At 41.9% G+C, this 25,401-nt stretch overlaps 1 protein-coding gene across 1 annotated transcript in view; it reads right to left on the bottom strand.

The window, feature by feature from the left end:
* The window catches only part of LOC131996891 (uncharacterized), a 105,071-nt gene extending 103,028 nt beyond the window's left edge, over positions 1-2,043 (bottom strand). Inside the window, exon 1 of the mRNA XM_059367075.1 lies at positions 1,503-2,043. Coding sequence (XP_059223058.1) covers positions 1,503-2,043 — 541 coding nt within the window. The remainder of the gene's footprint in view (positions 1-1,502) is intronic.
* Positions 2,044-25,401: the final 23,358 nt, after the last annotated feature.

The following is a 25,401-nucleotide window of genomic DNA, read 5'->3' as shown; positions in this document are numbered from 1 at the left end:
AACGGCGTATGCTATGGGAGAATTGTTAGAGCATATTAGTAGGTCACACCATCACGGTATTGTCGAGGCGACGGTAGAGTGCATGCAAGGAATGGAACAGGTTTTCAATCGGACACCTGAGACGACACAATCTTGGGTTGACGGAACCCTGGTATTGCCATCTGGAAGATCATGTTACACGAATGGATCAAAGCTAGGGGACAGAGTGGGCATGGAACTGAGATCTATTTTAGACTACCTTACCATAATGCGGTCCTGCAGGCGGAGATCCGGGCGATCGCGGAATACTAGAGGTGGTGTGGTGCTAACGCGAGGACGTCGAGTGTGAACATCTTTACCGACAGTAAAATTGCCATAAGGGTAATAAAAACTAGGACGGAGAGGTCACGATGAAAAAGTGGCGCGGTGACAAACCATTGCCTACTTCATAGAAAATGCTGCGAAATCTATTCTTGGGTACCAGAAGCCTTCCCCAAAAAAATCCATGGTACGACCAAGAGTGCCGTGATGCTACTGAAGCCAAGAATGCGGCATATAGAGCAACCACGCAATTAGCAGCAACGTATCGGGAGAAAAGGAGAGGGGAGAAACGTCGATTCCGTTAAAAGAAACAGGAAATGGAAAGACGTGAGTGTGAGCACGTCTGAGCGAATTGAGATGTACAAGAGTCAGAATGAAGTCCAGAAATTCCACCAAAGAATTAAACATCAAACCGATGGCTTTAGTGCAGGCACATCCTGCTGCAGAGACAAAGAAGGAAATCTGGTAACTGACACAGATAGCGTGCTGAGGATATGGAAAGAACATTTTATCAAACTGCTAACGTCCGACGATGGCCGCAGAGTCAATCCCTGATGTAATCCCTCCTAGTAAGAATGAGGTCCAAACAAGGCAGCAGGAGCCGACGAGTTACTAGCTAAACTATTTAGGGCCGGAGGCGATACGCTGATAAGGCGTATGCATCAGCGTTTGCTCGATCTGCCTAGAAGAACGCAAACCCGATTATTGGAACCTCAGCACACTATGTCCGGTACAAAAGAAAGGAGACAAGACGGAATATAACAACTACAGAGGAATAAGTCTCCTCCCCATCGCATACAAGATACTCTCGAGCGTACTGTGTAAAAAATTAAAAACTAAAGTCAATGAGAAAATTGGGCCCTATCAATGCGGCATTAGACCTAATAAATCCACCCTAGACAGATATTCACAATGCGCCAAATCCTGGAAAAGACCCGAGAAGGACAAATCAACACCTACCATCTCTTTGTTGACTACAAAGCCTCTTTCGATACTCCTTTATGAGTATGAGTCCAATGCCCATTATCATGGTATCAACTCAATTTGGGGGAGGGAGGAAAAGGAGGGATCCTTTATGTCTACCATGTCTACCATATAGTCATGTATGGAGTCGATCCTTACGATTTTCCCGACTATTGACGAAGTACAACTACCCTTCTTTTCCACAGAAATTTATAAGACGAAATCTTTATCAAACTTACCTTCATCATTGGGTTCCTTGCCGACGGGTGTCTGAAAATTTGGAGGTAGAGGTTGCATTAGTTGTATGGGTAGTTTCATTTTAAGTTGAACTGGTGCAATGACTGAAGCAGTAGCTGTTGGTGATAACTCCTTTGCAGTTTCATGCAGGTAGTTCAGTTGATCAGAAGCCAACATATCCGTATGCCGGCGGACTGCAATACGAGGTTTTTCAGGTATAATGGGAGGATATATTTGGGCTCCCACAGGTTGGCTGGCTACTAGTGAAGGTATATCCGCTGCTTGAGACGACAAACTGGAGACAGGGCATGATTGTTCTAGCAGGGAAAAAGGATTACCGCCCATCACACCGGGATTCAAATGCAAAAATGGAGCCCAAGGGCCAATTTGTATGCAATTGGAGGCAGCCTTGGCTGCCATTGAGGCGGCATATAAATGTAAAGCCGCCGTCGATGTTGGTAATTCATTTGGCGTCCCATGCAAATGTAAGCCCTTGGTCAATTGCCTCAGCAGATTATGCCCCTCCATTTGCTGCATGACCATAATCTCTTCTGCTCTTAACGTCACGCTTATATGAGCAAGGAGTTAAAAGTAGAATGTTTCAATTCAATTAATTTTCAATTATCACAACAAAAAACAAACTAAATTAGGGCGAATTGAAAAGCAGCAAAAGCAAAAACGTAAATTGTAATCAGTTTTCTTGGCGTTGAGTTTTTTCTTTTGACTTCTCGCTATTTTAATTTGCCGAAAGCCCGTTTACCGTTGGTGGAGTGGATTTAAATGCCGACACACAGTAGCAGCACTCAAGTGAAAGCCATAGCATAACTGTGTATGTTTAACACTGAGTAAGAGAGAGAGAATGAGTGAGGGGATGCTTAGGCAGCCTTTCTTTGTAGGTGTTAATTTGTGTGGCTGAATGACGGCGTTGTTGTTGTGGCAGAGAGAGAGTACTACGAGAAAGGCGTCGTTGATGCTTGGTGCTGAACAAATTGATTCAAATTACAATTCCAATGCTAGTCAAACATACATACGCACACAGAGTATGCTACCCATGGGGCTAGTAGCTACATGCATAGGTGAGTACTTAGTTTTGTTTTGAGTCTGACCCTATAACGATTTTCAATACACCAACATTTCTTACATATTCATTCACCGCTCATTCACAATCTGCTACATATTCACCCACGAAACAAGAGCTAGCTGCCACTACGCACTGCCTAGGACACACGGCTCTATTAAAATTGACGCAAAACGATCGTTAGACAACAAAGACAGGCTTTTAATTTTTACCGCTGCCACTGAGGCTGTGGCCGTAACGGCTACTTTAAACTGGGCTACATGCTATGTATGTTGCCAAACCCTCAAAAAGGCTTCGAAGAACTCAAAATAAACAAACACACACATAACCAATTTTCTCTCTCTCACTCTCTTCAAACAAAACGCCGACTCCAAATAATCTCCCTCTCTTTTGCTTTGCAAAAATAAACTCAAAATTCTCTACTTGCAGTCGCAACTCTGCCGACTTCTCTGTTCTTCTATAAACGTTTACAAAGGCAATTAACACGTAGCTTGAGTTGCCAGAAACTTTTTTAATTTACAACCCGGCAAACTTACCATGCCCTCTTTCTCTCTTGGAGTTATAATACTGCCTTTGATTTTTTTTCTTTGCTTTTGTTTTGTTTTATTTTGTTGTACTGCCACTCTGTGGTGTGTTGAACAACCACAAATGTTGTTCGTCTTGATTAGTGTTGTTATTGTTGCTGGTGGTGGTGTGTGACAGAGATAGCACACCAGGCAAAAGCTCTCTTCGTTGCTTACCAACAAATAAATCGTGAATGGGGGCCACTGCTTTTATTCTTCTTCGTATGCATATTCATACATACACACACGCACACACACCCTTGCAGGCGTCTGAGCACATGCAACCACTACACCATCATTGAAGTTTATCACCTGTCTCTGGTCTGGCGTGTGTGTTTCTTGCATTGTTTTTGTTGTATGTATATTATTTCCTTACAATGTCCGCCGACACTTTAACTATGGAGTTTTGCACTGAGCGAAAAAATGAATGATGAAGCGCCATGGGCTGGTAATAGGGGTTTTAATTGCCATATTGAGTTTCTATAGTTTGATTAAAAATTTGCTGCAAGATGGCTAGAAGAAAACGAGAAGTGGTCGAATACGTATAGAAGAGTACGAAATTAATGGCATAGACTGGTAGAGAAGGCAAGTAAAGCGTGCTATGTTCGGCCGGTCCGAATCTTATAAACCCTCCACCATGGATCACTTATGTCACGTTCTTTCCCCGGTATCTGTTTATAGGCAAATAAAGGATAATGGATATTTGACACATATGTTGAAGGTCATAAGAGAAGTCATTGTGCAAAAATTCTGCTAATTCAGGCAAGAGCTTCGCTCTCTAGAGGCTTAAGAAATAAAATCGGGAGATCGGTTAATATGAGAGGTATATCAGGTTATTGACTGATTAGAACCGTATTTGGCATATGTGTTGCAGGTCATTGTGTAAAATTTCAGCCAAATCGGATAAGATTTGGGCCCTCCCGAAGTTCAAGAAGTATTATCTGGAGATCAGTTTATATGAGAGCTATATCAGGTTTCATGCTGATTAGGACTGTACTTGGAATATTTGTTGCAGGTCATAGTAGAAGTCATTGTGCAAAATTTCAGTTAAATAAGACTTGGGTTCTCTAGAGGCTCAAGATATAAAATCGGATGATCGGTTTATATGGGAGCTGCATCAAGACATGAACGGATTGGCCCATTTCTACAATAAAAGGAAGTAGTTGAGCAAAATTTGAAGCGCCTTCAAAAGTTGGCGCGCTTTCGACGGACAGACAGACAGACGGACGGACAGACCGATGGACTGTGCTAGATCGACTTAAAATCGACTTGGGGTCCAATCTTTTTATGTGTTACAATCGGAATGACGAAGTTAGTATATCCCCATTCTATGGTGGAGGGCTTAAAAATGATTATGAGAAACTCACTGACAAAATGCGGCCTTCTGTCTCCAAAATAAAAAAGCCTCCGGTCCCGATGGAGTACCGGCTGAGTAAATTATAAGCAGATAGCCGAGACCAAACTGGAATTTTTTTAGAAATATTAAAAAGCTGCCTACTAAAAGACGTTTTGCGGTTTTATGAAAACAAAAATAAGTAAAAACATGCCAAGTTCGGCACCACCACGGATTCCTATCACTGCTATGGTCTCAATAAGTCATATTGGGGAATCGGTATTTACGGGGCCTATATCAGTATGTAGATAGACCAAAGTCTTTTTGTCAGGCCTATAGGAGCTCAAGAATTCAAAATTGGGAATCTGTTTATATGGGGAGTATACCAGTTATTGACCGATTTGGATCATACTCGGAAATGATGTTGGAAGCCAAAACAGAAGTCTTAGTACAAAATCAGCCACATTAGATACAAATTGTGGATTCTAGGGGCCCAAGATAATAAATCGGATAATTGCGGCTTCCAGTGGCTCAAAAAGTCAAATTGTTTGATCGGTTTATATGGGAGCTATATAAGACCTATTATTGACCGATTTAGATCGTACCTGAAACAGTTGTTGGAAGTCATAACAAAACACTTCGTGCTAAATTTCAGCCAAATCAGATAACAATTTCGGCTTCCAGCGCCTCTCTCGGCGCACTTCTTATCCCAGATACCAGCGCTTTTGCGGTAGTCTGTACCTTCTCGATAATCTGGCGGAGGTTACAGATGTTCAGAGCCTTATGCCATCAGACATCCAGAGGTGAGAATAATCCGAACAACCGTCGTTAACATCCAGTACACCATCCCTGGCCTAAGCCCCCAAATCCTTCCTATGGAGTTGCGATAGGAGTAGAACGCATTCAGTCCCCTTTTGACAGTTTCGTGCACGTTCCTTCACTAACTTAATTTCTGGTCAAGAATTACGCCCAATAACTTGGGGTCCTTGTGGAGCGTCAGCTTTTTCCGATGCAGCACAGGTCCTTTGAAAAAACGCTCACATATGTGAACCGCTTAGATAACCGCGCAACTCTCTTTATTCTTACCGAAATCGAACGGCGTGCCGCTGAGCTATACTTGTTTGTAGAGAAGTTTTACATGGCTGAAAACCTCACAGATGTCGCCAGCATTAGTGGGGGATAGGTTAGGTTATGGGCGGAAACCACCGCAGAGAATTGTTTCTTATATTCTCATCAGAAGTCGCATTCAGCTGCATGGGTAAACATGTTAACCTCTGGCCTCCTGTAAACTATAACCAGCTAAAAATCTCCATGTATCACCAAAACAACCCCTTCCCCTCTAATAGTTATCAAATTTTTATAAAGTGTCAACAATGAAACACAGCCCACTTCTTAAGTAAGCACTCTCTGAATTTTAATTATTTTTTGTTTACTAATAGATAATTGTTCAATTTAAAGCCTTTAAATATTTAATAAATACTCATATGATATGTGACCTTTAATTATCTTCTCTATTTGCCGTGTAGTTTTGGCAACTCACCTTGCCAAACACCCACTTGAAAAATAGCCAAAGAAAAATGGTCTCAACCAAAAATCTGGAGCCAATCTTTGCTCGTTGGCTGAAGTGGGAGCCAAGTCATGGCCAGCCCAAGCCAAGCCAAAAGTGTAAAAGCGATGGAAAATTATTAAACCGCATTTGAATTGTTTTGCGCAAAAGGCAAAAGAGTGAAGCAATAAAACATGAATGAAATTCTATTAAAAAAATGGTTTCGCTTAACACAAACACTTAAGATAAACAACAATGCGAAGGCGACAAAGTCTAGCAGCAACAACAACAAGAAGGAAGAGCTACGACAGGCTATGAAAAGAAATGAAAAACAAACACAAGCAAGCACGAGAGAGCATGGTAGGCAGAGCAGCAGCATTTCTGGGGCAGAGAAAAACAGTGAAGAGAAGCAAATAAGACCAGATAACAATGAGTTAGAAAGAGACAACTATACCAAGTGGTAGCATTCTCAACTCTATATTTGCCATACGAAAGAGAGGTAAATATTTGTTGGTCTTGTGTAGTGCTATCTGTCTAGGGTGTGGTTTATTTCCTTTGATTATACCACAAAATACTGGGAAATTTCTTTGTTTATCATTTTGCAAAGAGGGGAAAACGTCTACTGCCTCTGTCAGCGATTGTATCGCCGAGGAAAAATGAAAAATATTTCGAAATCGACCACAACACTATAAGAACATGAGAAAAATACAAAACTTTAACTAATTGCAAGTGGAAAAGTGTTATCTTTCGTTGTTGTTGTTGTTGTTGTTTTCGCAACACGAGATACACAACGAGTCACAGGCATGCGACATACTTGCACACTAACTCACGTGAACGTTTAGACATTGTACAGGCAGGCAACAACAAATGTTACATGATTTTGGGTAAGGGGATTGGGGGTGTTGGGGACTCTTTACTTCGTGTGTGTAAAGTTATTATGAGTGTTATTACCCATTTAGCAGAGCACCAGAGTAGAGGTATGCATAAACATACATACATACACCAACACTTTGGGTATGTAATTAAGTTCATATGTGTGTGAGAGTACTTCATTCACTTGTGCTGTTGACATATCTTTACATGCAGTTTTCTCATACTCTTAGAAGCCGAAGTTGCCTTGCTTTATCTCTTGACTCGTTGGGTATTTGGTTGAGAGGGGGAGCGGTAGGCCTAGGTTGGGTGGAGTACAAGGTATGGACGGCTTTTGCCCCAGCTGCTTTGCTGGTGTTATATTCATTTACTCCCTCCATAGATCATAGGAGCTTCATTCGTATTGCCCCTACCACAAAGGATTTCTCGTAAGTACCTTATACATATTCATACATACGTTTGTATGGCTGTAGTTGTTAATAGGGTTGCCGTTTTGTATTGTAAAGAATATTCGATAAAATTTTTTATGAAAAAAAAAAATTAAATATGCTGAAAAGTGCATACATAGAGAAGAAGTTGAAAGTCACTGTGGAACTTTTACTCTTGTGGGAGGATGTTCAGTACAGTGCACTTTTCAAGAAAAAAGTCGTCGTTTTCGGCAATTCAATTTTAAAAATCGGAACAATTGTTTTAACAATAAAACTCATAGTTTTAATTGAAACAATAAGTAAAAAGGTCTTAAGTTTGGCTGAAGTTGGGTATGACCCAACCATAATGGATATATTTTAGACCTGGTGAAAAATACGCATAATGTGATCTCCAACTATGAATAAATTTTATAGCGGAATTAGAAGCACTCAATACAGCCCAATCCTACACATATTCAGATCGGACTTGGCGTGGATGTCAGGGGTCTAATACCACTCCAAATATTACCACATCATGGCCAAAATACGTGTCAACTGGGCTCAAGAAGTCTAAACGATCGATATTCATGGCACATAGGTCCAAATTACTTCAGAGTCCAAGTCTGGGTTGACTTGGCTGCATCGTCCAACTCTGAAAGCGGTGTTGTTTTCAACGTTCTACGGATTAAGTAACAGGCTAGTCTTTAGATCTTGTCCGAGAAGGCCCAAACTAGTCTGAATCGGAATCGCTGGGTTGTCGCAATCCTAATCCTGGATTCCAATCCTGATTATAGATTTCAGCGATCTTCTGTTTCTGAAGAAAGCCAGTCTTCCTATGATGTGCTCCCATCTACAGTCACCCACTATACCCTACTGTCCCACAATTGCCGTGAACACCCAGCTTTCAAGCCTTCATAACGTATGGACTTCTAAATAAATGTGGCACTAAGGCAAATGCAAATTTTGCCCATGAATATTCCACTAAGGAAGAGGAGCAAACTTCCCTCCATTTTATTGCCGAGTCCGAACGGCGCGACGCAGTGCGACACATCTTTGGAGAAAAGTTTTACATGGCATAGTACCTCACAAATGTTGCCAGCATTAGGAGGAGAAAAATATCCTCCCCCAAGGGAAAGAGTAAGAAAACTACCCTACCCCAAGGGAAATGTTAAGAAAACTATGCTTTCCCAAGGGAAAAACTAAGAAAACTACCCCTTCCCAAAGAAAAAGGTTTCCCCAAGGGAAAGGGTAAGAAAACTTACCTTCCTCAAGGGAAAGGGTAAGAAAACTCAACTTCCCCAAGGGAAAGGGTAAGAAAACTCACCTTCCCCAAGGGAAAGGGTAAGAAAACTACACTTTTCCAAGCGAAAAGTTAGGAAAATTAGGAAGAAGGTACCTTGGGGAAGGATAGTTTTTTTTAACCTTACCCTTGGGGAAGGGTAGTTTAATTACCACTTCCCTTGGGGAAGGGTGGTTTTATTACCCGTTTCCTTGAGGAAAGGTAATGTTATTACCTTTTCCCTTGGGGAAAGGTAATTTTCTTAACTTTTCGCTTGGAAAAATTTAGTTTTGTTATCCTCTCGCTTTGGAAGGTAAAGAAACTACTCGTCCCCAATGGAAAGGTTAGGAAAACTTAAATTCTCCATGAGAAAGGTTAGGAAAACTACTCTTCCCCAAGGGAAAGGTTAAGAAAACTACTCTTCCCCAAGGGAAAGGTTATGAAAATTAACATTTTCCAAGGGAGAGGGTAAGAAAATTAGCCTTGTCCTAGGGAAATTGTAGGAAAATTAACCTTTTCCATGAAAAAGGGTAAGAAATCTACTCTCCATAGGGAAAAGGTTAGCCAAATTTTCTTTTCCTCAAGGAAAGGTAAGCAAAAACTTCCCTTCCGCAAGGTGAAGATAAGGGAAACTTTTCCTCCCCAAAGGAAAGGTTAAGAAAACCACCCTTCCTCAAGGGAGAGGGTAAGAATACTATCCTTCCCCAAGAGAAAAGTTAGGAAAACTAACTTTACCCAAGGGAAAGGGTACGAAATCTGACAAAACCCAAGGAAAAGGGTACGAAAACTATCCTTCCCTAAGGGAAAGGTTAAGACAACAATCCATCCCCATGGGAGAGGGTGAGAAAACTTTGAGAACCACCCCTGCTGGGGCACTGTAGACTATTACAGGTGTACGACATATGCATCAAGTGTGAGGCAGCCACGGTGGTTGTGAGACTTTAGGCGAGTGGATGGAAGATAGGAACAGGTCTTACCATCGGGGTATAATCCATGCGACGATCGGAAATCTGTATGGCTTGGAAGAGGTTTCGGAACGTATGATTCGGCGGCGACATTTAAGGTCGAATGCTAGACACTCCTACCAGTGACGAGTGGTTACCAGACTATACTGGTCTTGGATTGACGGATTTCTGTTATTACCATCTGTTAGTTCATTCTGCACGGAAAGATGTTCTTGTCTGAGTACGAAGATTGTCTGCAAATTTACATTGAGAGTCTTGGAATCCTCTATGAAAGTCCTTGCATCTGTTGCTGACCGTCATGGAACCTTTAAATGGTCCTGCAGGCAGAAATACGGGCAATCCTGGAATGCATCAGTGGATACAGTGTCAACATCACTACAGACCGTACATTGCACGGTAAGGCTCCGTTCACTCTTGTAATGTAAGAAGGATTTTAACCCCACTATGCTCATAGTTTTAATGCCGGCCATAGCTGAATAAGGGGAATGAAAGCGCAGTCAATTTACAAGTAATGACCAGAGGAATGCCTACAGTAAACTTGGCAAATCCGAAGCCAATGGTAAGGGGTCTTCTTTTTATAGCCGAGTCCGAAAGGTGTGTCACATTGCGACACCTCTTTGGAGAGAATGACATGGTACCTCAGAAATGTTGCCAGCATTAGTAGGGGGAAAACCCCTGCTGAAAAAAATTGTTTGATGGTCTCGCCTGGTTTAGAACCAAAGCGTTCAGCGTCATAGGCGGACATGCTAACCTCTGTGCTGCGATGGCCGGTATAATAACGGGACATATAAGATTACGGTCGAACTTTTATAGAATAGGTGAGGCAAGTGACAGCGTGTGCAGGACATGTGAAGAAGAATATGCATTGCAGCATTTCATGTCATTGTACGGCTTTCGCGGCTAACATACTCCGGCACTTATGTGGGGGCACAATACCAGACATTAACTTTATTAAGGGCGTGGAATGGAGACCGATTATGGAATTTGTGATTAGCACAGAATTTCCTGACTGCGGCAGTTGTAGCAGCCATAATTTCCATTGATCTGGTAACCAAACGCAATTGGTATCCCTATGTTATGACCAAACCTGCTGCCATTTTCACTTGCTCTAAAACTTGTGCTTAAAAACCACAATTGCCCTGGCAACCCTGTTTACTATGACTATCTCTTGTGTTGGTGGTGGTGGTTAGTCAGTCTATATCTATGCTGCTCCTTTGTTTGCTTGTTTGTCATGGCACTTTTATGAATCTTTATTGTGTGTTAAGCATAAATTATTGTTGCCAATAATTTTCACATGATGTTCTTTTACTTCCTTTGACTCTCTCTCTCTCCCTCTATCTTCCGCTTTTTAAATATTTGCTATCAACTCTGGTAGGAGCTCAGTTCCTCAGTTGGGGCTTCTTCTTAAGAGGCCGCATTGATTGTTTTATGAGTTCGGTGTTCATTAAGTAATAATGTTTTGTTTGTTTGTTTTTTATACATTTCAGCTATTTTGTTATTCATTTTGCAAAAAAAGCACAAAAGAAGAAAATAATAAAAAAAAAAACATTTTATAGGATGTTTGCATACTATAATGTGAATGTGTGAAATGAGTTTCGAGATGACAGTGGCATTCAAATATGTGTAGCAAATGGACATTTAATAACTCAACATGGTTTAAGTTTGTCTTATAGCTCAAATAGATTAATGGCTTTCAGGTTGTGTTGACAAGTAGGGCATTTTTTAAAATGCAAAGTTTCCTATGAATATTTCAATGGGGTAAAAGAGCAAAGGGAATCTGCTCCTATGATTCCAGTTATGAAGGAATTTACAAGGTAGTTACCAGTCTACCAAGCTCATCTGTAGTCTGGCACCCAGAACTGGTGATTTTTAAACTGTTGAGCAATCTCGTTATGAGATCTACGACAAGGATGACTATACGTTCTTTCTTGGCTCCCTGCGAAGAAATTTATGCCAGCCGTCGTTAATACTTTACATCTAAGCCATTCCAACAATAGGGAAGGCTAGTTTTTCAGAGCATACCTCAAAATCCACATGGTTCTCCAGTCCACAACCATTCCATGTTCGGAAGTATTGTAGCTCAAATCGGCCTTATCAGGTATAGTAGTGCAGTACTTCCATTACCAAATAGACGCCAAAGACAATGAGTAGACCCCACTGCCTGACATATTGGACCCTGTGTCAAGGGTAATACAGAGCCCTCAGCAGCTGCTTCATGATGTCGCCCTCCTTGCCTCTGTGTAGTATTTTCGTCGCCCACATGCTTTGGATCCGTCTGAGTATTGAACATTAAGGGGATTTTTGGAGCACTATCCGCCACACCACAACACCATATACTAATATACAACCATAGTAAACACTCGGTGCATAACAACCTGTTTACAATCCCAGGTTAAGCCAATGACTGGGCTAGCCAGGTTCTCAAAGCAGGAAGTCGGGAAACTCGACATTAGAAATAGGGATTAGTCGGGATTCTAAAAAAAAAGAAGCAACCAAAGGCAAAAATCAGTTTTTATTAACAAACAATGGAAAATGGACCAATTTGTAGTAGTGTCCTTAGTGCCAACAGATAGGCAGACGTACGAATGACTGATAGGCATAGATGGAACCTAGCTCGATTGCTTGATAGCACATAAATTAATTTCGTGGCATTAAATATTGGGTTGCCCAAAAAGTAATTGCGGATTTTTCATATAGTCGGCGTTAAAAAATTTATTCACAGCTTGTGACTCTGTAATTGCATTCTTTCTTCTATCAGTTATTAGTTGTGACGTTTAGTTTGCTTTAGAAAAAAAAAGTGTAAAAAAAGTATATTTGATTAAAGTTCATTCTAGGTTTTATTAAAAATGCATTTACTTTCTTTTAAAAAATCCGCAGTTACTTTTTGGGCAACCCATCATATTTGTACTTGGATGCAAGTGACCCCTGGGGCCGCCCAGGTATCCATATTGCCGGCCACCCCTTTGGAATTCAACTTAAGACGAGATTAAAAAAAAAAAATAGACAGACGACATTGCAGTAGTGACAAGGGCGAGAAACATCGAAGAGGTCCAATGCAAACTCCGCCAAACTGTGATCCGCAGGCTGCACACATATGGCTATTGCTGCAGACAAGACGATACATACTCATACCTCTAGAGATAGACACATACTCATACCTGTAGAGATAGACACATACTCATACCTCTAGAGATGCACCTAGAGGACAATATAATTCCTACAAAGACGTCTGTCAAATACCTAGGGATAAGACTGGATTCCAAATTAACCTACTCGAAGCAAATCGAGTATGCAATATGACGGCAAAGCAGGCTAATAACCAATATAGACGGACATCTTACCAGCAAGAGATAGATGCACTTTTTCTCCATAGCAGTCCACCAAACTACTGAGGCGTAAGCAGGTATTGGTCCAATCACGCTCCTGTAGAGCCAGTGAAATATCCTTGGATTCAGGACCCATTTCGAGCCTACGGCCCGTCTACATAGTGCCCAACATCTGTGAGCCTTCTCAGTACGCTCCTGAATGAGACACTTCCAATTCAGTTTCCTGTCCAAGATCTCACCCAAGTATTTGACCATTTCAGATATCGAAATCGTTTTGCTGAGGAAATGTGGTGAGTCAAATTGGCCCATCTTCGACTTGCTCGTGAACAGGCATATTTCAATCTTCTCTGGATTAATTTTGAGAACCCTGGGTCTAGCTCACTCATATGCCATATATAATACCCTTTTGGATTCGAACCAGCTCCTTACCACTTAGGAGAATTATAACATCGTCTGTGTAGCGGGTTCAAATCCCTCCTCAGTCAGCATCCATAATAGGTCATTTATGGTGGTCACCCATAGGAGTGGCGATAAAATGCCCCCCTCCTGTGGCGTGCCCTATGCCACTATTTCTATTATATTTATCCCATGGGACACACAATTTATCCACCGGGTCCACCCGGTACTGGTCTAAGGATTGGATCAGTGTGTCGGTCCGCACATTGTTAAAAGATCCCTCTATGTTAATGCATATCGCCAGTGGCATCGAAGGATTCTTCTACCGTTTTGGCATCAAAGTATTCTTAGATTTTATGCACAAACTCGTGCAGGGCAGTCTCCATTGACTTTCCCTTGACATAGGCATGCTGTTTGTATTTGAACAGTTTGCTGGATGTCCTACTCGTTATCATGGTGTCCACAATTTGTTCCATGGTTTTGAGAAGAAGGGACATAAGGCTTATAGGTCTGTAGGACTTTGGCGTCGCATAACTTGCCTTGCCGGGGATGGGTATAAATACCACCCTTGCCTCCTGCCGGAGTATATGCAAGTTCCAGACACGCTGTGAAAATATTGGTCAGGTGGGGGGCTAGATAGTCTGCCTCCTTCTGTAGTAACGCCGGAAATATTCCTTGAGCCGTGTGTAATACACAACCTAATAAACCTCTGCTTTTTACGACGTGTTCTATTAACAAGTCTGCGGATCTCTTACCCAATATTGCGAATCTCCCCGGTCATCCGGGTTTTTCTTAGGCTGATTTCCATTCCTGAACAGGACAACAATCTTCGAAGAACCCAAGAACCAGTGCAGTCGTAATCCTGTTGACATTTTCGTCAATGTCTTCTAAGCTTGGGCAATATAATTTATCTTGCCCAAGTCTTCTTCTGAGTAGTCTTCCGAATTTTGTCTAGTTGCATTTGAACTTATTCCGGAAACTTATCGGATTCGACACTGACCGTGCTATTCTAAACCTAATGCAGCTATGGTCAGAGAAAGAGTGTTCCATGCAAACCCTCCAATCCTGTACCTCATCGATTAGATTTTCCGAACATATGACGATGTGTACATCTAATACCTCCTTCCTATCCTATTAACAAAGGTAGCGGTGATACCAATATTAAGTGTTATTAGGTCATTGGTATTCAAGAATTCTGCCAGGGTTTGGGCCCGCTTATTAATGTTGGCATTACCCCACGAAATGCGGCGAGAGTTCGCATCGCACACCATAAGTACGTCGTTTCATCTCTGTTTTGCTTTCCTCACACAGAGTCGGAGAGTCGAAAGGCAGATAAAGTGATGCCAGGTATGCTCCACCGTCTCCCTGTCTCATCAATGTTGCATCCGACGTTGACAACTCTGGGGAAAATATATAATTTAAGACTGTCCTCGGCCGAGTATCAGTGTTAGCATGGAATAATTGGTTGTTGATATATTTCAGCCCAGAAACTTTGTTCCGGGTCGTCCATGGCTCCGGAATTAAGGCAATATGAATCTTGTCCATGCTGATTTTCTCCATCAGAGCGAGTGTTGCAGTCTCGCTCCGGTGGAGGTTTATCTGGATTACCTCAATCATTGGTGCTCCAGTAGATGGGCATCTTGATGATCTCATATTTTGCTCCCTGTTCTTTAGACTTACCTCAATCATTGGTGCTCCAGTAGATGGGCATCTTGGTGATCTCATATTTTGCTCCCTGTTCTTTAGACTGCCTTGACTTTCCTGTCACTGCATTGCCTGATGTCATCATATTAGGTTCTTTGCCTATCCTAGTATCCTAGTCTTCCGATACCTTATAAAATCGGTGTTGGTTCCATCGTCGCATGCCTGTTCGTTAGGCTGTATTGAGTTTTCATTCCCTGTACTGCCTGATAATTCAATACTAGGATCTTTGCCTATCTTAGCCTTCCAAATCTTAAGTAAATTGGCTTCTTGGGGGTAGGTGATGGTACCATCATCGGCTACCTGTTCGTTAGGCTGCATTGAGAATTCTGTCGCTGCGCTACCTAATGTTTCAATATAAGGATCTTTACCTACCCTAGTCTTCCGAATCTTGAAGTCGGTGCCTTTCGTTAAACTGTGTTGGGTCTCCCTAACCTGCACTGCCTGATATTTTTGTACTAGGATCTTTGCTTATCCTAGTCTTTCCAATATTGAGAGAGGCGGTGATTGTCTCGTCGTCAGCTCCCTGTACGTTGGACGGTATTGAGTCACCTGCCAATACACGGCATGATGTCTCAATATGAGAATTTCTGCCTATCCTAGTCATCCCAATCTTGAAAAAGACAGCTTTGCTCCCGTAGTGCGCCATGCTTAGCCAAAATTCATCTTAGCCAAATTCGTCACGGAAACTTGATCAATGCCAACCATAAGGAGAGTTCCTTCCTCCTTCTCCTCCCTCCCACTTTTCTGCGAGCAAACCTTGGATTTTGCTTGCCCAAGTATTCCAACATTCGTTCCGTTGCAAATTTACTGCCTCGTCCTTTGGCGAAGACCGTCGCCTTTGTGAGCTGGGTGATGTCCATCTTTCTTCCTTTTTCCAATCCCAACATGCGTTCTGTCGTAAATTTACTGCCCCATCCCTTGATTAAGACCGTCGCCTATGTGAGTATGGGGTATGTCCTTCTTTCTTACCAGGTCGAGCTTTGCGCCCTCTCAGGGAGTGTGGATACCTCTGATGAGCTGTTTGGCGGTATCAATACATTCTGCCGACGTAAAACGCAGCGTAAAGATGTCCCCTCTATATTCGCATGGGTGGACCCCCTGCAGATTCCATGCATAATCGAAAATCTAATCGTTAACCAGATCCCCCACTTGGGGTCGATGATCTGGTGGAATCCTACCGCATGCACTGCCGATATTGATGACAGCATAAGTCAGTTCATCTCTGTTGTGCTTTCTTGCCACTCTGGGGTAAGAGGCCGGCTCCATACCATTCTCAGCGGCCATCTTCCGTTTCCGTGATGGTTGTAGCCTCCTTTCGAAAGTCACAGTCCTCCATAAAGACTCAGGGACCCTGCGCGCTTCCTTTGTTCCTGGAGTCTTCATTGTGGGATGGCTGGCTTGGTTTTTCCAGAGTACTTTAAAAGCGGCGAGCTCTTTTTCTTCTACAGCATTTTAGCAGTGTTATGCTCTTCGGGAGATCTGATTCTTTTTCCAGCTTCCGTAGAAGTGCTTGGAATGTCAGTTCTATCCCTTACAGCATCCTGCACTTTCGACCGATTGCGATGCACAGTTCGTCCCCAGCCTTTAAGTTTAGGTGGTGTTTCTCACTCGGTTTCAGACAGCGACGGTGTCGATGAAACAGTCATCGCAGCCGAATCGAGAGATGAGGGCATCGGGATGACGGCCGAGGTGAGCGATGGCTTTGCTACGCTCACAAGTGTACCGGTACACACTCCTCTGTCTCCTTCGTCGTGCACAGGATCGCTTTCCCGGCCTGCTTGTGGGCGATCATCCCGATGTCCTCATCTCTCGATTCGGCTGCGATGACTATTTCATCGACACCGTCGCTGTCTAAAACCGAGTAAGAAACACCACTTTTACCTAAAGGCTGGGGACGAACTGTGCATCCCTCTGGTTTATCCGTCTCTTCCTAATTAATTAGAAGAAACTTTCTTTAAAGGCGAAATTTCTTAGAAAATTTTGTCTTTGGCCAACATTTTATTGAAATCTCCGATCTCTGAAGTATTTTTCTTGCTGGCGAAATTTCTTAGAAAATTTTGTCTTTGGCCAATATTTTATTAAAATTCGATCTCTAAAGTATTTTTCTTGCTGTTCCTTTTGGAGCTCCTCTAGTTTCATGTGCTCCTCATTGCCTTTATGATTTTCCAACTATTTTGGAAGACTGTTTAAGAGTTATTGTTTTTCTCCATATCCAACATTGGGGAATAGTAGTTTTTTTTCCAAAACTACAATATATGTTATTTCTAGTGAAATAAATGTCTGTAAGTGCGTGTGAATTTAGTTGTGTGCCTTAACACATGTTGTGGTATGGCTGTAAGCAGCATTAAGATATGAATTATGAGCCTCTCAAGTATAGCAAACTTTTGCAGGATTCTCGTATTTCATTTACTTGATGAAGTTGGTCTTTGGTTTTTTTCGTTTTGTTTTATGTGATATTTTATTTTCATTTGGGCTTAGGGCTCATTTTGAAAATGTTTCTTAATTTACGCCTCAAAATATGGTGGTTGTTTTTATCGCTTAACGGTAGATACTTATATATATATACATGAGTGTATGTGTGTGTGTGTGCGTGTGTTTTGTATTGCCATGAAGATGAAAGCACAAATTAAGTTTGTCTCCTGTTTTGTTGTTTGTGGGTGGTTGTGGGTGGCTATACGCCTCACTTCATACACCTTAGCAAAAACGAATGGACGACGCCATATTTATTTTGGTGTAGACACAATACAAACTCCCATATACACATATACACACACGCTTATATACCAGCCTGTTTACACCCACACCTTGAACTGTGATTCTGTATAAGTCACGTTGCGAAATGGAAATAAATTCGTTTGAATGCTTACGCACACATGTACAAATATACCCAGAGACAGACAGCCACAGGCCTCTCTATCATTTACGGGCACGCACACAAAGACATTGAAAATAATTTGTTTTCCATTATCATTTTGAACGAATCTAGAGAATCTATAACAACGCCAAAGCAGAAGACAGTCAGGCAGGCAGGAAGGCAGGCGAATGAAAGCAAGGCAAGGAATGGGAATAGAGGAAGGAAAAGAGCGAGGACTTTGGTGATGACGATGTACAACGGTAATGAACGCACTCTCAATTCAATTAATTTCCACTTGCCTTCATGTCTGTCCGTCCTACTGCCAGTCATACCTTGTGTGAAGAGGGCGGAGGATTTTCTGAGTTTTTAGCTATACTGACAGCAGCAGCAGGCTCTTGAATTCCCCATCCTATCCACCCCCTAAACCACTTCTCTCTATTATAGTCTAGCAAAGTTGTTCCTCCTCCAACCAACGCCACTTTTGAGTTTGTGTGGGTGCATGCTTGACTTTCCCTATCCTTCTCCTAATGCCAGCAAACCAGCCAGCCAGCTATGTTGCTGTTGATTTTTGTTTTTTTTTTCTTTTCATCCAAATTGGTTTTCTTTCTTTTTTCTCTTCCCTGTTCGGGCATTCCTTGTGTTCGTTTCTGCTTTCATTTAATTTGCTCGTTAATATGGTTTTATTTGCAACATTTTTTCTATTTCTCGAAAAAGTTGATAAAATCTATTAATATTTCGTTCTTTCGTTCGCCTCCTTCTTTTCGTTATCTTTTGTTGGGATTTCTGCGTTGTGTTCAATGGCTCGATTTGTACTACTGGCTGGGAGTGGAAGTGAAATTTAATTTTTTTTGCGTTTATTGCCATTTGTGTTCATGGAATTGATATAAACAGTGCATGTATATTCTATATACACATATAGATATGAATAGGCACAGTAGTGAGCAATTATGTAGCAGTTTTTTAAAGAGCAAAGAGATTTCCTCTGATATATCGAATAGTCCGCCAGGTGCTAAATAGGTTAGGTTAGTTTGAAAAGAGGGTGCGGATGTAAATCCGCCCCATGGCATTATGGACATACACCTAAGCCAGCAATCGACTTGTTGTGGGCTCTAAATACTAAAAAAAGGTGCTATATACCGAAAGTCTTTATGTTGGGCCTAAGATGGGAGAATGCATTACGCATCCAACGATGTATGTCCCATCTTGTCGTATACCAGGCTCCTTGTCTCTCCTAGGGTAATGCTTCCTCGATACTGCACTCGCATTACTTAAAGGTGGCGGCTGCGGACACTGTGTTATCCTTGATGCCATGACCGATGTTCTATCCCAGGTAATCGTTTTGCTGTGGTTGGCTTGAACAGCAGACGCATTCCTCGTGTCCATTACAATAGGACACGGAGTGGAAAACAAGCTGATGATTATAACTTACCGATTATATAGTAGCTGTTGAGTGGAGTGGAGGTGTTTTCATTTCACTCCTCACAGAAAAATATCCATATCTCGGAATTGGAGTAGGCTCTAAATGAACTCCAAAGACCAAACAGCTGCGGAGGTGTCATCAGACCGAAGTATGTTGTCCTCCCCTCCTATAGGTGTGTGTGGGTGCCTTGGCACCTGTAGTCTAGAGAGTAATGCTTCAAGCGCACAACTAGTCGCCAGCATTAGCAATGCCAGCCCAGCTTTCTGGGGGCTGGCTCCTTGTTATAGCCGAGTCCGAACGGCGTGCCGCAGTGCGACACCTCTTTGGAGAGAAGTTTTACGTGGCATAGTATTTCATAAATTGGAGTAGGAGAAGAAAATCACCGCTGAAAATTTTTTTCTGATGGTCTCGCCAGGATTTGAACCCAGGCGTTCAGTGTCATAGGCGGACATGCGCTACGGTGGCCTCCCAATGTACAAAATACAAATTTGCCCTTGAACATTAAGAAACTGGGGCAAACTTCTCACAAATCAATGTGTGCAGTCCGATTCAAGTTTTAAGCTTAATGATAAGGGGCCTCCTTTTTATAGCCGAGTCCGAACGGCGTACCGTAGAGCGACACCTCTTTGGGGAGAAGTTTTTACATGGCAAAGTACCTTACAAATGTCGCCAGCATTAGGAGGGGAAAACCACCGCTGACAAATTTTCGGATGTTCCTGCCAGGATTCGATTCCAGCCTTTCAGCGTCATAGGCGGACATTCTAACCTCTGCGCTATGGTGGCCTCAAAAAATTAATTTTTAAAATTCTAGGGGACTAAAACTTTTCTGGCGGGTGCTTTGCCCCACACCCAGAGGCCTTTCTACGCTTATGGTCGTCAGACTAACAAATAAACGAAGAAGAGACGGATAAACCAGAGGGATGCACAGTTCGTCCTCAGCTTTTAAGTTAAGTTGGTGTTTCCGACTCGGATTCAAATAGCGACAGTGTCAATGAAACAGTCTTTGCAGCCAAATAGAGAGATAAGGGCAGCGGGATGACGACAGAGGTGAGCGAGGGCTCACCAGCAGCCCGGAAAAGCGATGCAGGACACGACGAAGGAAACAGAGGAGTATGAACCGGCAGCGCAATCGGGCGAAAATGCAAGATGTTGGAAGTGATAGAACTGACATTGCAACCACTTCTACGGAAGCCGGAAAGAGAAACAGATCTCCCTGCAAAAATGCTGAAGAAGAACAAGTAAAAGCGTACTAAGTTAGGCCGAGCCGAGTCTTGGGGACCCACCACCATGGATTCTGCAAAAAATTTATACAAAATAAATTTGGTTGAATTGCAAAATTTTATACCACATACCAAACTTCTTTAAAACCAGTAAAAATTAGAGCTTCTAGGAACCGAACAAGGGTGATCGAGAGATCGGTTTACATGGGAGCTATATCAGGTTATAGACTAATTTGGACCGTATTTGGCATAGCGGTTGGAAATCATAACGAAACACTATGTGTAAAATTTCCGCCAAATCGGACAAAAATTGCGGCTTTTATGGGCTCAAGATGTCAAATCGGGAGATCGGTTAATATGGGAGCTATATCAGGTTGTAGGTTGATTTGGACCATACTAAGTACAGTTATTGGAAGTCGTAACAGAACACCGCATGCAAAATTTCAGCCAAATCGGATAAAAATTGCGGCTTCCAGGGGCCCAAAAAGTAATATCAGGAGATCGGCTTATATGTGAGCTATAGCAGGTTATAGACCGATGTGGACTGTACCTGACACAGTTGTTAAAAGGAACTACACGTACAAAATTTCAGCTAAATTGGACGAAAACTACGCCTTGTAAGGTCTCAAGAAGTCAAATCGGGAGATCGGTTTATATGGCTGCTATATCAGGTTATAGACCGATTCGGACCGTACTTAGCACAGTTGTTGAAAGCCGTAACGGAACATCACTTGCAAAGTTTCAGATAAATCGAACAAAAATTGCGGTTTGTAAGAGCTCAAGAAGTCAAATCGGGAGATCGGTTTATATAGGAGCTATATCAGGTTGTAGACCGATTTGGATCGTACTAAGTACAGCTGCTGGAAGTCGTAACAAAACACCGCATGCAAAATTTCAGCCAATTCGTACAAAAATTACGGCTTGTAAGGGCTCAAGAAGTAAAATCGGGAGATCGGTTTATATGGCACAGTTGTTGGAAGTCCTAACAGAACACTGCTTGCAAAATTTCAGCCGACTCGGATAAAAGTTTCGGCTTCCAGGGGCCCAAAAATCATATCAGAAGATCGGTTTATAAAATGGGGCTATATCAGGTTAAAAACCGTTTTGGACCGTACTTTTTACAGTTGTTGGTAGAACAAAAATTGCGGCTTGTAAGAGCTCAAGATTTCAAATACAGAGATCGGTTTACATGGGAGATATATCTTAAATATAAAATTCAATTTGTGTTTGTTTGTCGGGTTGTTTGTTTGTTCCGTATAGACTCAAAAACAGCTAAATCGATTACCTTGAAATTTACACAGATTGTGTAGGTTGGTCTGGAAGGAAACATAGGCTATATAATTTTTTGATAACGGGAGGGGGGGCGGACTCTCCCCCTTACCCCAAAAATACTACCCAAAAATAAAAGTGAATTGAAATTGGTTTTTTTGACCCATTATGAGAGTATGGGACTCAAACGAAAGGTATTTGAGAGTAGAAAACGAATTTGATATCCAATTTTGGAGCCAAGCGTTTTGGGGTACACCCAAAAACACCCCCTAAACTGAACTTCATTTCCGTTGGGAATAAAGAACGAATTTGATATCTATTTTTAGTGCAAAGTGCCGGTGACCGCCCCAGCCCCAAAACACCCTCCAAAAGGTTCATATTTACCGGCCATGGCAATATGGGGCTCAAATTATAGGGATTTGGAAGTGCAGCACGTATTTGATATCCATATTTGAGACGAAATGTCTGAGGTGCCATCCCTCCCCTAATGGGAACATTACCACCAGAAACCGAGAAGGAGCAAATTCTCATACATCATAAGTGGTTTCCGATTCAAGTTTGAACTCAACGATAAGGGACCTTTTTCTATAGCCGAGTCCGAACGGGTCCCGCAGTGCGACACCTCTTTGGGGAACATTTTTTATGTGTGCCTCGCAAATGTCGCCAACGTTGAGAGGCGATAAACACCGCTTTGTACGATGTTCTCGCCAGGATTCGAACGCGTTCAGCGTTATAGGCTATAATAGCACGGATTCGATATCCGCATTCAGGGCAAAGTGTCCCCACCCTAAAAAGATATTAGACAATTAAAGAAGGCGCAGCGGAGCGGGCCCGGTTCGTTTAGTCAGCTATATATAGCTCTACGCGTTCGATCGCTATCGTGATTTCGACAGATGGACGTACGGACATGTCTAGATCGACTCAAAACGTCGAAATCTTGACAACGAATATCTCGAGGTGTTACAAACGGAATGACTACATTAGTATACCCCCATCCTATGGTGGTGGGTATGATGACACCATATTGGGTTGCCCAAAAAGTAATTGCGGATTTTTTAAAAGAAAGTAAATGCATTTTTAATAAAACTTAGAATGAACTTTAATCAAATATACTTTTTTACACTTTTTTTCTAAAGCAAGCTAAAAGTAACAGCTGATAACTGACAGAAGAAAGAATGCAATTACAGAGTCACAAGCTGTGAAAAAATTTGTCAACGCCGACTATATGAAAAATCCGCAATTACTTTTTGGGCAACCCAATAGATTCTAGGGGCTTTGGTTGAGAGACTACATGGATGATTCCATACTAGACGACCAGTTGGACTTTTGGTTGTACTCTGGAGATCTAGGACTGGTCATATAGAGAAGATTGCACGACCACTGCAGTCTATTTCAAGCTGAAATCCTTTCAATTTAAGAAGTAGTAAATTGCAAAGTTTGCCCATGAACATTCCACTAAGGAACAGGGGCAAACTTCTCAAAGAAGTAGTGGATTGGCTAACATTTAATGTCATAACTACGATGGGCTTAAATATATTCTCAGACAGCCAGGCGGCCATTAAAACTCAGGGAAACATATGTCCGAATTCAAAAACCGCTCCCGACTGCCGAAGATCTCTCAGCGAGATGGCCGAAGAGTTCAAAATTTACCTGTTTTGGATCCCGGGCCACAGAGGTAACCCAGGGAATTGTACAGCAGACAACCTTGGGAGACTATAAACTACCTTAGAAATTACAGGGGAACTGGAATCTGTGGGTAAGCCTCTAACGACATGTGGGGTATGTCTTCAGGATCAGGCCCGAAGGGCAACTAACGACAAATGGTCAAAATGCGGTTTATGAACACTCCAACATATTGTGGCCCCATCTAGATTTAAAGAGGTCTATCACTTTCCTGTCGCTGGCTAGAACAGACGTTTCAGTCCTTGTGTCCGTCATGTTAGGTCTCTGTTTGGTCGCATTATGTTTTCTCTTTTTTTGCCCACTAGTGTTTTGTTATACTAGCATGTGTGTTTATACTCAACTACATATAAACAATGATTGTATACAAGGAGAACAAGCATATACATATTCCTATTTTCCTGTTTGCATCATCATCTGGCAAATGTTTAAGTTTCAGTGCGTGTGTGTGTGTGAGTGTGTTTGTGCGTAAATGATTGTGGCTCATTGTGTTTGTGTTGTCTCCATCTCGTTTATAATGATGTGTAAAGTGTGGCACAAAATGAAATTAAAATTTTATCGGTTTTTCATTTGTGTGCAAAGGACTTTTAATCTACAAAACCAAGCAAATGTTTATTAATAAAATAATTAAAAACTATGCGCATGTATTGAGCTGGTATATATCTACGCAAGTATTTTTGTATGCATATATGTATGAAATGTTAAATGCTGGGTATATACACACACACACACCAAATAGTGGCAGTAACGAAAAAGTTTGGGTGGATTGTGTAGGCAAACATTCAATTGACACTGGATGTGATTTCGACAGCAACTGGACAACAGCAACTGAACAACAACAACTTCAACAATAATAACAACATTGGTGGTAAGTGAATTTTCATGGTCTCAGCGGTGGCTATAATTCGATAATGAGATTGCCTGGGACATCTAAACGCACTCGCACACCTACTCGTTTGGTATTTATTGTTAGTTTATACAAAAGCGACAGGAAATTAAAGGGTTTTTTTGCAAAAATAACAACTCACATACCCTTGACTTATGTTTTGGAATATTTAAGCAAGGGATTATGGTTTGTTGAAAAATTTCATTTGGAGCTCACTCTGAATATAAGGTATTTAGTTTTTATTGGGAAATCTTTAGAAACATACCTTTTTATGATTTGACATTAACTTTGTCTTAAGTGGGGCACAAAACAAAAATCGCATGTCTCTCCCCGAAACAATTCGAAGTGCCCAAACCTCTCTCCAATGGAAAAAGTTCACATCGATCCCCGTTTTGGATATTAAGGGGGTATATAACAATGTGGAAGTATATCGTCATCCAGACCAGCATGGGTGTCGTTCAAACTAAAAAAATCACTGTGCTGTAATAGTGCACAGTGACTGAGTTAAATGCTGTATTGTGACCAAGTACTTACTTACTTACTTTAATTGGCTATGACAGAACATATGTTCCACTAGTCGAACGTAGAATTGCGTTCCAAGCGCCTCGATCTTCTGCGCTCATTCTAAAATCTCTAACACAAAGTTTCGAGGGTCTCCCACAACTTGATTTTTCCATCGGGCTTTTGGTCTTCCCGGCTTGAGTGTACCACCGTGTTTGCCTTCAAAAGACTTCTTTGCTGGAGCTTCTTCATCCATTCTGACAACATGACGTAGCCAATGCAGCCGTGGTATTTTGATGCGTGTAACTATGCTATCGTCGTCATACAGCTCGTGGTTCCTACGTCGCCTATATTCTCCATTAACGCAAACTGATCCATATATTTTACGAAGAATCTTTCTCCCAAATACTCCAAGTACTGCCTCATCTGCTTTCACAAGTACCCATGCTTCAGAACCATATAACAGCACAGGTAGTATCAGTGTCTTGTAAAGTGTAGTCTTCGTCTGTCGAGAGGTGGCCTTGTTTCTAAACTACTCACTTAGTCCAAAGTAGCATCTGTGTGCCAGTATTATTCTTCGCTTAATCTCAAAACTGGTATCATA

The sequence above is a fragment of the Stomoxys calcitrans genome, chromosome 4 (assembly GCF_963082655.1).
Source record: "Stomoxys calcitrans chromosome 4, idStoCalc2.1, whole genome shotgun sequence".
Taxonomy (NCBI): Eukaryota; Metazoa; Arthropoda; class Insecta; order Diptera; family Muscidae; genus Stomoxys; species Stomoxys calcitrans.
Note: the sequence above shows the minus strand (reverse complement) of the source record. Positions and strands in the feature narration are given on the sequence as shown.